We start from the raw sequence: 12500 nt of genomic DNA, 5'->3' as shown, positions 1-12500 counted from the left end.
AAAAACTTAGAAAATGCACATAAAAAAATTCTATTTTTGGCCTGCAATCTGCGAAGAAATGCAAGCGATATGGCTGTAGTACGGTCGCGCTATGCGGGTGGAACGGTGCCGTGACGTACCTGAGGCTGGAGTTGTGACATGGTTAATTCTCACAGCCGCCGTCGTGGTTAACGTGTGGATGCCGATGACGACTGCCACAAGTGATCCGTGAAAAGTGTCAGCGCGGTGGAAGTTTCTCGAACCGTCCAACATTACGCGTAGCAACGGGACATTGCCAAAGTGGGATTCCTCATAACGCGAGGAGTGTTTGAAAACAAGTCTTTCCAGCAGACGACACGAAGATTCTGCCTTCGTCGCGCCAAAAAGAGCCGTTTTCTTTTTTTTTCTCTCTGCATTCTTTGCGCAGGCGACAACCAACGAAGTTGAAATCCCTGCGAAGTGTCACCCATAAAGCTATCGCCTTAAATATAGAAGCATTCGCACGGCTCCGAGAGCCCTCCGTTAGAAACCGTCACACCCCTGACGGGAGCGCAGAGCACCGTTGAGGCTACGCGTCGTCTGCTACGGGCCGACATCTTTTTCCCCCAATTAAAAGTTTCCGGTCATGCGTCCAGAAAACTTTCGCTCGTTAGCTTTTCAACCGACCGAGGAATAACACTATATCATTCCCTTGCCAGAGCCCACGATATAAGAGGGAAGAGGCGAAATTTGGATGTCGATCCCATGTCCGGGCGAATGCATGAGAATGGCGGCCCTCCCCGCTCAGCTGGGAAAAGCCGCGAGTTGACGCGCATGCGCTCACGGCTCTCACCCTGCGCCGCGGGCTGGTTGGCTCACTCGGGAAGGGGGGCGTTACGGCGGCGCCGTCATAAACTGGCCAAACTCTCCCAATATACGGCTTTATATGTGACTCCCCAAAACTAGATTTCGTCGTTCTGTCCATTGAAATCGAGCTGGCGATACCAACTTTTACGAACGGCTTGATAGTCGACCGATACAACTTATTAAAATAGCTCATGTACTCATCAAAGGCTACATTAAGACAATCAAGGTATTGTTTGGCCCTGCTTCAAAACCTGTGATTTTTTTTTTTTTGTAGTCTTTGATACGCACATTAACTATTTAGTACGCTATATCCACCAGCTATCAAGCCACTTGCAAAAGTTGGTATCGCCAGCTCGACGTCAGTGGACAGAACGACATAATATAGTGTTGAGGAGGAATTACATATGGGACAAGGGGAGGACCCTTGTACACCCCCTTTTTCTTAGAGTGTACCTCCCGCAGCGTGCTTTTCGCGCCAGCGAATAGAGAGATCTCACTAGGCGGTTCACGCAAGTGTGATGCCGCCATAACTGTAGTCCAGACGAAGCGGGCGACGGTGTGTCTTGTGCCCTGCTGCTCGCACAGGTCCGCAACAGGGTTGCTGGGTTGTGGCGGGTGCAGGAACACTACAGTTCCCGCGATGAGTGGCGACAGCGCATCGAAACTGGACCCCGGATCCAGCGACAGCAATGATATCGGTCTATTCGTTTTTTCTCGGCAAGAGCAAACGACCGCCAGCAAGGTTCGATGACGTCACGTACACGCCGTGTGTAATGGGCTCTTCCACAACAACCATTACCACCCCACCTCGAAGACAAGGCCTCCCCCCCCCCCCCCCCCCCCCCCCCCAAACGTCATCACTAGTGAAACCAGTCAGCATCGTGGGCAGCGCGTCATGCAGCGTCTCCCAACGACGCCAGCAGGCGGCGACGCCAAGACCGGTTGAACTGTCTTGGGGCGGGGATCCACTAAAGATGACGTCACGAGCAGGCCCTGTCTTCAAGGTGGTCCTACCCTACGTTCCAAATCCCCTTTCGGCCTGTACCCCCCACACACACACTTTTTTTTTTTGAGATACCGACTAAAGGGGATTGGCGTGGGCCCTGTCTCAGAGTTCTTCGCCATGGGCCTGGACCCGCGTTTGCTCTACTCGGCGACGGGGTTCTGGCTGTCGGTGGCCGTGCTGTCGCCCTGCCTCGTGCCCCGGACCGAGAACCGCGGCGTGGTGCGCTGCATGCTCGTCTGCGCCGCCGTGTGCACCTACCTGTTCTGGCTGTGCACCTACCTGGCCCAGATCTACCCGCTCGTCGGGCCCGTGCTCGACGCCAGGTTCCTCATGGTCCTCGAGAGGAACTGGCTGCCCGGACAGCTCGCGGGACGCCCCAACGGCACACGGGACGACAGGGCCTCCGCGGGACACTGAGCTGTCCACGGGGGACGGCAGTGCCTTCGGAACACCCGTTCCCTGTTTTTTTTGCCAATCAATCCGGGCATTTCTCCCGGCGGTTAACTAACACCCAAGAGGGGTTTTGAGGTCACCTGACCGCTTCCGTGGGGAGAAAGTACCTATACCTGTTTTCTCACTGAGAAAAAAAAAAAAAAAGCTTTGCGCATTTCTTATGCGGTGCACGAAGTAGTTGAGGCGTTTGAAACATGGACGTCCCGATATAACCACAACAGCTAATCTGAACTTCACCCACATATATCTTAATTCACCACGCAAAGGAGTAAATGTCTACTCCTCGGCGAGGGGCCACACTGATTTTCTACGAGGCTCGAGGTGAACACGAGTAGAGCCAGCTGCGCCCAATCGAACACGAACGCGAGCCAGCTGCGCGCCCAACCGGACTTTAATACTGGAAGCGGGGGCAGGACTTACGGCAGCCACTTGGCTGGAACGCTAGGTACCAGTTTCTTGTCCCCGTGAGGGGCGGTCACGGGACCATAAAATCCATTTTGCGGCTGAGTTAACTGCCGGGAGAGCTACCCGCATTGGTCGGCATCCCGGCCCTAAAGCCTCCCGGGGTCTCAACAGACGGCAACTCGGCGACCCGTGGATGGTCGCCATGTTTCCCTTTCTTTCGACGGATCAGCTCCGTGTACCGCGTCGCGCTTTTTCGACGAGACGACAGCGAGACGCGACGGTGCAACCCGAATAAATTCTACCTAATGGCTCCCTCCTTGCTCTAAATGGACGCTGCGCCAAGAATCAGACAGACGCAAAAACGTGTAGGAAACGTACATTTCCAGCATTTCCAAAACCGCCACTTCGATTGTTGTTTCCTCGAAGTATTAAGATACAAAACCCAAAGTTCTACAAATATTATTTCTCTTTAAAATCGGCAGGAAAAAAAAAAAAAAAAAAAAAAAAACGTAACATAAAAGCATGGGCATTGTGTCGACAGCAAATAACGAACCTGCTTTCGCAACCGTGTAGCATACTATACACCAACTGTGACATCAGGCCGCTACGATGCCGCTTTTGTCGGCATGGCGCATGCGTAGATATGCTTCACCTTTTCTGCGCACACCCAGTGCCCACACTTGGAAACGCGGGCCTCTTCGTAAACAGCGCCTTGGCCTATACTCGCACATAACTTTCTGCCGGGTTAGCTTCACGATGCAACGCAGCTTTGACGAGCACTCAGCGTGCTCGAGCGCGCCCACACGTTTGACTGCCACGGAAAGCTATCCACGAGTAGAAAAACCAAATCCGAGCCAAACGACAACGCGATAACAAGTCGCAGTCGCGTACAAAAACTGACTACGGCAAATGACTACGAGTACGTCGGAGACCTCGAGCCGAAAGACGCCAAAAACGCGGTTGGGCGCGCGCGCGCCCAACCGCGGCCGAGTTTGTTTCGCCGCCATGCACGAGCGCTCGGCGGAGAAGCGACATTCGCAGAGCAACAGCCGCGGCCCACGCGGTGGCACCATTCGATCCGGACGGGGAGCCAACTGCACGGGCAAACAAAAACAGTCGCGACCGGAGAAAGCACCGACGCCGCGTCAAAAACAGGCGAGCCCGGAGGCGGGGGGAGCCGCCGCAAATTGGAGACCAGGCCAGCAGACCCCTCGTTCCTGCACGCCCAGCGAGCTGCTTTTGTCCACGTGGCCAATCGTCTCTTCTCCGCGCCGACAGAGAGAGGGCGACCCGAAGCCATACGATTGCTTTACGGTGCAAGACCGGAAGCGACGGCAGCTGTTCTTCCCCCGCCAGCGCCCCGCGTCCGCCGCAACGCGGACGTTCACGAGCGCGCTACCTCTTCGCGCCGACCGTAGATGGCGCCACGTTGTGGAACGCCGACCTTATAAAACGCCGTTTCGTACTCTCCGCCTCCCCGGCGGCTCGCATCTGGAACGTCACGGGAGGATCGCCCTCACACACTTGGAGGTGTCGGCCGATGCCAGACAGAAAAAAGCGCCGGCAACCTCCCCCTCCCCCCCCCCCTTCCCCTCCCCCCTCCCCCCCCCCCCCCCCCTCCTCTATGGTTAAAGCCCAAGAAAGACCTGTCAAAATAAAGTGGTACCCGGAACTGGGGTTCCTCGGGAGACAACATATTTGCAAGAAGCGAAAGTATTCAGGCGGTTAGGAAAGATCGTAATTCCATAATCGAAACCCCGAAGTAGGGTGTAGACTAAGGGTGTAGACTAAGGGTGTAGACTAAGAACATTAGACGCAGTTATAACCTCATACAGGAGGCTATGACTCAGGTAACAGTGCCCATAAAAACACCCAGAAAGTCCGGTGGGTAAAAACCTCACACGAAAGGTACTTGGGAAAAAACACATTCCTGCGCTAACCCCCCCCCCCCCCCCCTTTTTTTTTTGGAAACGGGAGGAGCGTCAATTACACCGATTCTCGCGATCGTTTCGAAACAGTTTGGAACACGCAATCACTGCCTTTGCCTACTTCACCCCCGGGGGGGGGGGCGGGGGGGCGGGGGGGGGGGGGGGGGGGGCGGGGGCGGGGGTGTTTGGCAGCCAAAAGCCCGCAAAACCCGGAACAAAAAGAAACAACCGGCGAAATCGTATTCCCTTCGCGACTCTTACTGATGCAATCGCCTCTAACACGAGGAAGTGCTACTGAGCCCGACACTCTTACATAACCGTGTGTGTACGTAACCACCCCACTTCGCTGCATCCTTCAAATAAACACAAAGATAACAGCAGTACCACGAGGAGAAGGACACACAATGAGGAACGAAGACGACTGTAACGCGCCCAGAATCGGCGCTTACACATACGTCGAATACCCGTTCGCCGCTGCGGAAGCCGTCGAAGCAACATGGGACAAAAGCAACAATACGAGTCCGCCTCCGCTAGGTTACGAAACGAGCGCGCACTCGGGGAGCGTTCGGGATTTCGACACAACAAGAAGGCGACCGACACAACAGCGCTCTCGTCGCGCGACAGGAATGGAAATCGGCCAGCTTCCCTCCTTTTCTTTACGAAATTAGGCAATTACCGACGGTGCGCGGCAGGCGGACCAGAACGTCCTCGCCGAAGACGCCCGCCCCCCCCCCCTTCCCCCCCCCCCTTCCCCCCCCCCCCCCCCAGAAAAAAAAAAAAATGTTTGCGCGCGAGGGAACAACGGCACGTAGAGAAACGGGAACGGTGCACGACACAATGCGTAATTATGCCCGTGTCCCACTAGAGCGACAGACAGCGACAAAAGACAGCGACAAGCCACAAACACATGCAGCATGCTCGCGATGGTACCTTTGGCAGGCGTTTAGTCGTTCGGCGCTCGTGAGGTAAGCACGAGGGATTCCAAGCCTGCCAAAGATACCCTCGCGTGCATGGTTTGAGACTTGTCGTTGTCTTTTGTTTCTGTATGTCGCTCTAGTGGGACACGGACATTACAGAAGGCGCAAAGGCGGCGCGTCTTCTTCACCAACACGCCTGTTGGAAATCGGAAAGACAAATCCCCCCCCCCCACCCCCCCCCGGCTTGTCTTTCTGATTTGCGACAGGTGTTGGTACCCAACGAAAGGGACATACTCAACGAACGTACTCAACAAACATACTCAACGAAAGCGACACATACTCACGCACACGCGTGCACACGCGGGGGGGACACGCGGGGAGCGCGACGAACAAATAGAGAGCAAACCGAGAGCAAGATGATTTGATTACGAACATGTTCAAGATAAAGCGATAAACCAACGGAGCAACGTACAAACATAAAAAAAAAACATTATTTCCGGTAATACGATAAACGCCTCGAAATCCTCGCGTCTTTTTGTTTTGGTATTAAGTTTTGAGTCGAACACGCCCACGTTTTACGCCCACGCTAAACACAACAGACAAAAGACAAAAAAAGAAAAGCCTTTTGAGAGTGCCGCGGATTTCTCATAATGGAGGAAGGACGGACACGGGCGAACGTCGTTTAATTGAGGGTGCGGCGGTAATTCCCACTCCGTCTTTAGCGTCGGCGAAAGTTCATAAGGGTCTCTTAAGTTCACGGGAAAGACTGAACATTTCTCCTAAATATCTCATGTTCTCCCTAAGACGACTTGAGGGCAAAATCCCAAGCGCCGACGCATTAAAGACAGACAGACATGATTTACTCGCTGGGTCATCCCTCTTAATGTGCTGAGTCACCCTTCTCAATGTGCTGAGTCATCCTTTTCATTGCGCTGGATCATCACCTTAATTCGCTCAGTCATCCACTGAGTAGACACGTAAATGTTTTGGTACCTTTCGCGTCGGCGACGTGTTCGCGCTCAAGGACGTAAGGCTTTCGCCTTAATAAAAGACCGGAACGCACTACTTGACCACACTCCCGCAGCCGCTATACCCTCTCTGACAAGCCTAACTGCAATGCAGTCAGTTGTTGCGCCGGCTGTTTTCGGATATCTGTGCCCACCGCCTTATACAATGTCCACTCAAACCCTAAATAAATAAATAAATAAATAAATAAATAAATAAATGATCACGATGATTGATATTACGGCGGGACCTCTACAAGACATTCAGCGACACTGTTAACGCGAACGAGCCGTCGGCGGATCTCTCTCAACAGTTCCGAGCAGCGTTTTTTCGTTGGTATTCAGGCGCCAACTGTCGACGACATCGGGAAGGGGGTCTCAAACCGACGGAATCGTCACTGAACTTGGGGAACCGACAGAACGGCGAACCGATTCGTTATGCATCAACGCTATTCTAACGGATCAAGATGGAAAAAGATCTCAAAGAAACCTCGCTTCGAAGCTGCACCAGACGACAAATTGGGGGAACTCGAAAATCCCGCGAGCGGGCACAAAATGCAAAATGGAGATTCTGCGCGGAGGACAAGATCCACAATATCTCATCCCCTTTGGCGTAATCCATTCGAGCGCGAGCATCATTTCTTTCCTCCGAACGAATACGAGAGCCCAGAAGATACACGGCGCCGTCCGCCCGAGCGAACACGGCCTTCCTTCATCGACTCGGCCGCCCTTACGTTTTAATTTGTTCGTTTCTTTCTTTTGTTTGCTCGACCCGGGGTTTCGAACGAATGCGGCGAAGACACACGACGTTCCCCGCTCTCGTATATCGGACGAACCGCCAACAAACGAGGCCAGATTGCCGAGAACAAAAACAACAAAAAAACTAGACCGTAAACAACGGGCGGAACCAAAACAGACGGACCGGCAAAAACCGGCAACAACGCCGGAGAGCGCGCCATCCGGCGGAAAGAACGAAAATGATCATGAAAACCACGAAGCGGCACGCACGCAGGTATGCCACCGCCGCGGTGGTGGTGGTCGTGGAGCGGGACCTAGAGGCCAGCGAATAAATAATAAAACAACGCCTCAAACGAATCAAAGGCAAAAAAAGAATGCCGCAAAGAGTGCACTGTCGGCGAGAGGTGAGGCACGACTGTTAGAAAACCGCGAGAAGAGCCATCGCGGCACATAAGACGCTTCGTATACTTTCGCATTTGGGCATCTCGCGGAGACTATACCTTTCTCCGCCACAGGATGTAGCCCCCTACGCAGTGCCCGGGGTATCGATCGGAAGAACGGCGACGTGCACGACGTGTTCGTCACGCGCTCAAGAGTGTAAACAAAGGGACGCGCGCGTCCGCAGCCACCCAGAGACGGAAGTTGAGGCCCGCTGCTCTCCGCGCGGCGCGTGCTGACGGCAAGCTCCCGTAACGCTTCCACGGAATGCACGTTGTACAACGCGTATTATGTGGTGGCCGTGCGGGCGGCCATTGACGAGCCCGTGACCAGCATGCGTGGCGAAGGACACGCATGCTGCAATTCGAACGACGAAAGCAAATAAGGTATTCCGACGATCCTCAGAACATGCAAAGAAGGTCACTGCCAAGTTAAGAAACAACGCTCTTCTTGGCTGCAAACAGATCGCAGCCGCGGGACTCGTCCGCTTTCTTAAGCTGTGAATCGAGTGCGGCGGCAACACAGGCACGTTGGACCGACTCTCCCGCTTGTAGCACGCGCCCTCCTCGCAAACAGCCCGATTGAATGGCCAAGAACGTCCGAATCAGACACTGCTGTATACACATATATCTAGAGAGGCCAACAGCACGCTCGGCAGGTTGTTGGGCGGCGTGTGGACGAGGCCGTGGAGAACGGCCACGCGTGCTCCGTGGCCGGCTGAAGGCCGGTTCGTGGTTTCGGACCCCGAAACGGAACCCCCGTGCACTCACCAGGGTCGGGGATAGGCTGGGTGCCGACTGCCCCATCGGGGAACTCCGCATTCGGACCAGGTTCGACTGCCCTGACGTCCCTGGGGGAAGAAAAGAGACGGTCATACTCTACTCGTCTGCCGCCACCGAACGCGTCGGCCCATTTCTGCCCGACACGCCATTTCGGGGGGCCTCGGGGATTTCCTTGATTATCGAGTGAAATTGCTCCGACTACGTTAAAAGAAGCGACCATGTCTCGCCAGAAAACTCGTAAATTCACAACACAGCGTACAAGTGTGGTGCCTATACTTCCAGCACGTTTCAGGCGGTGCGAGCAAGAAACACCCAGGAGCGGCTTCCCGGCAGTTTTGCAGAGTGTCACCTCGAGGTCATCAGTGTCACACCGAGGTCCTTAGCGCGCATCACGTGCCCGACTCCCCGAATGCACAACGGTACATCATCCCGCCAGACAGGCAAGAAGTGCGAATGCAGCGCGAGCTCCCGTTCCCCGCAATGCCGAGACACTCTGAGGAGCCGAACCTCGATGCTTTTGCTCGTCCTCTAAATTATTTCACTACCGTCGAAGAAGGCGGGGGGAACGCAAAAGTACAGCCCGGTTGCTGAATCCGCCGAGTGTCTTACGAAACACTGAGAGGCCTACGTATTGGCGCGTCATCGAGAGCAAACCGCGCCACGCTGGACCTCGAACGTCGGTTCAGAGTTCAGATCACGCTGCAATTATACGGCTCAGCGACCAGCCGCTCCAGGGTACGACCAATCTCGAATCGAGAGGCACAGTTGCACATTCGTGATTGGTCGATTGCGGGGGAGACGCAGCAGCTCGTCGCGTCGGTTACACAGAGCAACCCGCGTTCCCCAAAGGCTCCAAATGAACCCAGAGGAGTCTCAAGTGGCAGCGAGAAAACCAGAAAATAAACCAGATGCGTAAACAAACAACAAAAACATAGTGCCACAGAGCCACATAGAATCCCCTCTGATTGTTCGTTGCGGGCCCTGGAGGCTGCAGCTCTGTTCTCCTATGTACGACAAAGGTCAATAGGGAAAGCTCTCGTATATAAGGCAACTCGCCCCTTCGATGAGCCAGACGAAACAAGGCAGCAACCCTCGAACGACTGTCGCTCCCTTCCCGTCAACTTTAGGTCCCAGCCTTCCCATTTCCCACGACGAAAGAGGGAGTTGCCACACTGGTAACAAAGACTTCACTAAAGCCGCATTCACACTCCACATACATCATGGTTCGCTACGCCGCGAGCATGTTCTTGGAACGTCGTAGGCGTGTAGGTTTCAAACAAGTCAGCAGACAGGTATCATACTCGAGACAAGAAGTATAAAACAACACAATACTTTGTGTAGTCTCGGGGTTTATGATGCTTCCTAACCACATCCCCCGCATACTTTGGCTCCCTGCAGCTTTACTTATTTATTTACTGGTTCGGAATTGGTGGTACAAATGAACGCAATACGAAAATCACACACACTCGCTAATACCTTAGTGGATGTTGACAGGTACACCTCTGAGTCGATCAAAAATGAGTCTTGGATAGTAAAACGTGCGACGCGGCGAATGATCCCATTCATTAATGGCTCGGGGAAGAAGTTAAAGACTGTGTGTTCACAAAGTTTGAGGGAGACCAGACCGGTTTTTAAACCTCTTGCGCCGTCTTAGGACCGGATGCGCTGCAGCGGAGCAGGTCCTAAGAAGTCACAAAAGGCGTAAAAACCGGTCTGGTCTCCCTCGGTCTTACTCGGTTGCATATGTGTGAACGGCGCTTAAAGGCCCGTTCACACTCATGCGACCTCTTAAAACTGGGTACCTTGAAACCTCTTAGAACGAGAGGACACACTGGCGCCATCTATTGAGTAGCAGTGTAAACTTGGCGGTCCGGCATATTTTCTATTTCTCTCGCGCACTATCCTTTCTTTCTTGGCTCGAAAAACCTTTGTCAACGTTATAAACGAGCCTTTCTTATAAGTATTACGCACATTCGACCTCGGAAATCCCGCAAAACCTTCGCTTCTGTGAAATGCAGTTCCAGGGTCACCGCATAGATGGCGCCGGCGTGCCATTGCGTTCTCTCGTCTTAAGAAATTTTAAGAAGTTTTAACAAGTCTCGTCTCTCTCGGTCGTATTCGGCTGCAAGAGTGTGAACTGGACTTTAGACTGTCTTTTGTACGATGTATTTGGGAGAGCGGCTTAAAGAAGGCGCCCATACCTGCACCCATGGTTCCGCCGCTGCAGAAGGAAGCGGCGCACGAAGAGCTGAGCACGCCCTGCAGGTGCGCGGCACCGCCGGGGGCCAGGCTGTCCCTCCGGCGCCGGGGAATGTCCAGCCCGGGGCCGCCGCCGCAGCAGCAGGGGCCCCTGCCCCCCGCAGAGGGCTTCCGGGCCAGGGGGCTCCAGCCGGGGCTCAAGTCGCCGCCCCCGTCGTCACCGCACAGCCGCCGAGGGGAGCAGTTGGGAGGGGTGCGCGACAGGCCGCCGCACTCTAGCTGCACCCAGAGAACAAAAGGAGATGCATGATCATTCGGGAAAACAATTCATGTGCCTTATAAGTATCCCTAGGATCAAAGTGGGGAGACAGTGAATGAGCGGTGAAAGACGTCGGAACAGGGGCTGCAAAAAGCGATCGCGCGGACATTTTTATTTTTACAGCGAAGCTGTTAAGGACTAGCTTCCCAGGATCGTGTCCTGGGAAAACTAAGAAATGAAGACACCAAACTCTGGACACCTACCGCCATCTATGAGCGACGGCGGCAAGCCACCTATCTGGTTGCCGCCGTCGCTCATAGATGGCGGCAGCCTTTCCGCTCTGGCTTGCCAACTTGTGGCCGGCCATTACTTTCCATTGTACAGCTCCGCTGGTCTGCCCTCTTGACCAAAGTAAAAAAACTAAAAAAATTTTTTTTCTTTTTTTTTATTATTCGGCACGGGTTCCACGGGAGCCGCCTCCTTTCTGGGGAGGATCTCCGAGGGACTCCGTGACTCTCGGTCCTACCCGCGCTCCAAACCCGGATCGGTGTGAATCCTCAAGTCCGGGCCGGGGAAGGACGGAACCCCGAGGGCCCGCTGCTGCTCTCGGCTGCAGCAATCGCGGTCAAGCCTCGGCAAAGCCCGTCCCCACTCGGCCCCTCCATTATTCACGACGGGGGCAAGTGCCTTTTCACACGCAGGCACAATTGCCCCTAGCGCGCTGCGCGGCTCCACGAATGGGCTGCCGCGACCAAAAAAAAGCGCCAGCGCGCCGCTCCGTCGCAGGCCCGCCTTATCGGAAAAGGTTGTGGAATAAGTGAACGGTTCAACTTCGGCCCCCTGACTGGCGCTTCTTCGAGAACGTTACCTCTCCCTGTTTACGACTGCAGAGAGAGGAGGAAGGGGTTCTTAGGTAAACATGTCTCAGTGATTCACGCTCTAGCCTGACTTCTTCGTCGGGCAAGCAAATCTGGAAGCCGGCTAAAGCGCTTGTGTATCCCCCGAGGCGTGTCGACCTAAAGACCTAAACCTCGCGACTCCTCCTCCTCCTCTCACTCCCCTCGTAAACCAGACGACGTGATGTCCGTGGAGACGCGACAATCCTAGTGCTTACTCCACAAGCTCATCCTCCCTGCAGGAGCCGCGTCGGCCGATGGGCGACGAGACGAGTGGACGATCTTCAATGGTCCTCTGCTACACTATTCAAACCCCGTCCACGGGACAGCGCGAAAGGGGAAAAGTCGACGCCCCTAACAGCAGCCCCCATTGTACGGGTTCGTCGGTTGAACGGAGTAGTTCGTCAACTATTGAGGTTGTAATCTGCTTAGCTGCGACCTTTCGAGTCCCGCCTCTTTTCTCCCCGGAGTTCCCAATCCTCGAGGTACCCCCTGCACCTGCCCGCGAGATTTTACCCCAGGAAGGTACGTGCGTTCCGCCGGGAGATTCGGGATTGTGCGCGAGACACACTCCGTTGTCCCCGAGCGCAGGTCTTTTACAGAGCCCGACAAAGTTTGCGCGAAAGAACAAACGCTAATTCTTAATGTTT

At 54.5% G+C, this 12500-nt stretch overlaps 1 protein-coding gene across 4 annotated transcripts in view; it reads right to left on the bottom strand.

Moving 5' to 3' along the window:
• Positions 1-12500, bottom strand: part of LOC8041025 (microtubule-associated serine/threonine-protein kinase 3) — a 171899-nt gene that overhangs the window by 59888 nt on the left and 99511 nt on the right. For all 4 annotated transcript variants that reach the window (XM_042289402.1, XM_042289403.1, XM_042289400.1 and 1 more), the window contains 2 exons: positions 10698-10974; positions 8485-8564 (listed from right to left, as the gene is read on the bottom strand). In XM_042289402.1, coding sequence (XP_042145336.1) covers positions 8485-8564; positions 10698-10974 — 357 coding nt within the window. The remainder of the gene's footprint in view (positions 1-8484; positions 8565-10697; positions 10975-12500) is intronic.

This window comes from Ixodes scapularis, unplaced genomic scaffold (assembly GCF_016920785.2).
Source record: "Ixodes scapularis isolate PalLabHiFi unplaced genomic scaffold, ASM1692078v2 PGA_scaffold12__126_contigs__length_90152505, whole genome shotgun sequence".
In the NCBI taxonomy this organism is placed as follows: domain Eukaryota; kingdom Metazoa; phylum Arthropoda; class Arachnida; order Ixodida; family Ixodidae; genus Ixodes; species Ixodes scapularis.
Note: the sequence above shows the minus strand (reverse complement) of the source record. Positions and strands in the feature narration are given on the sequence as shown.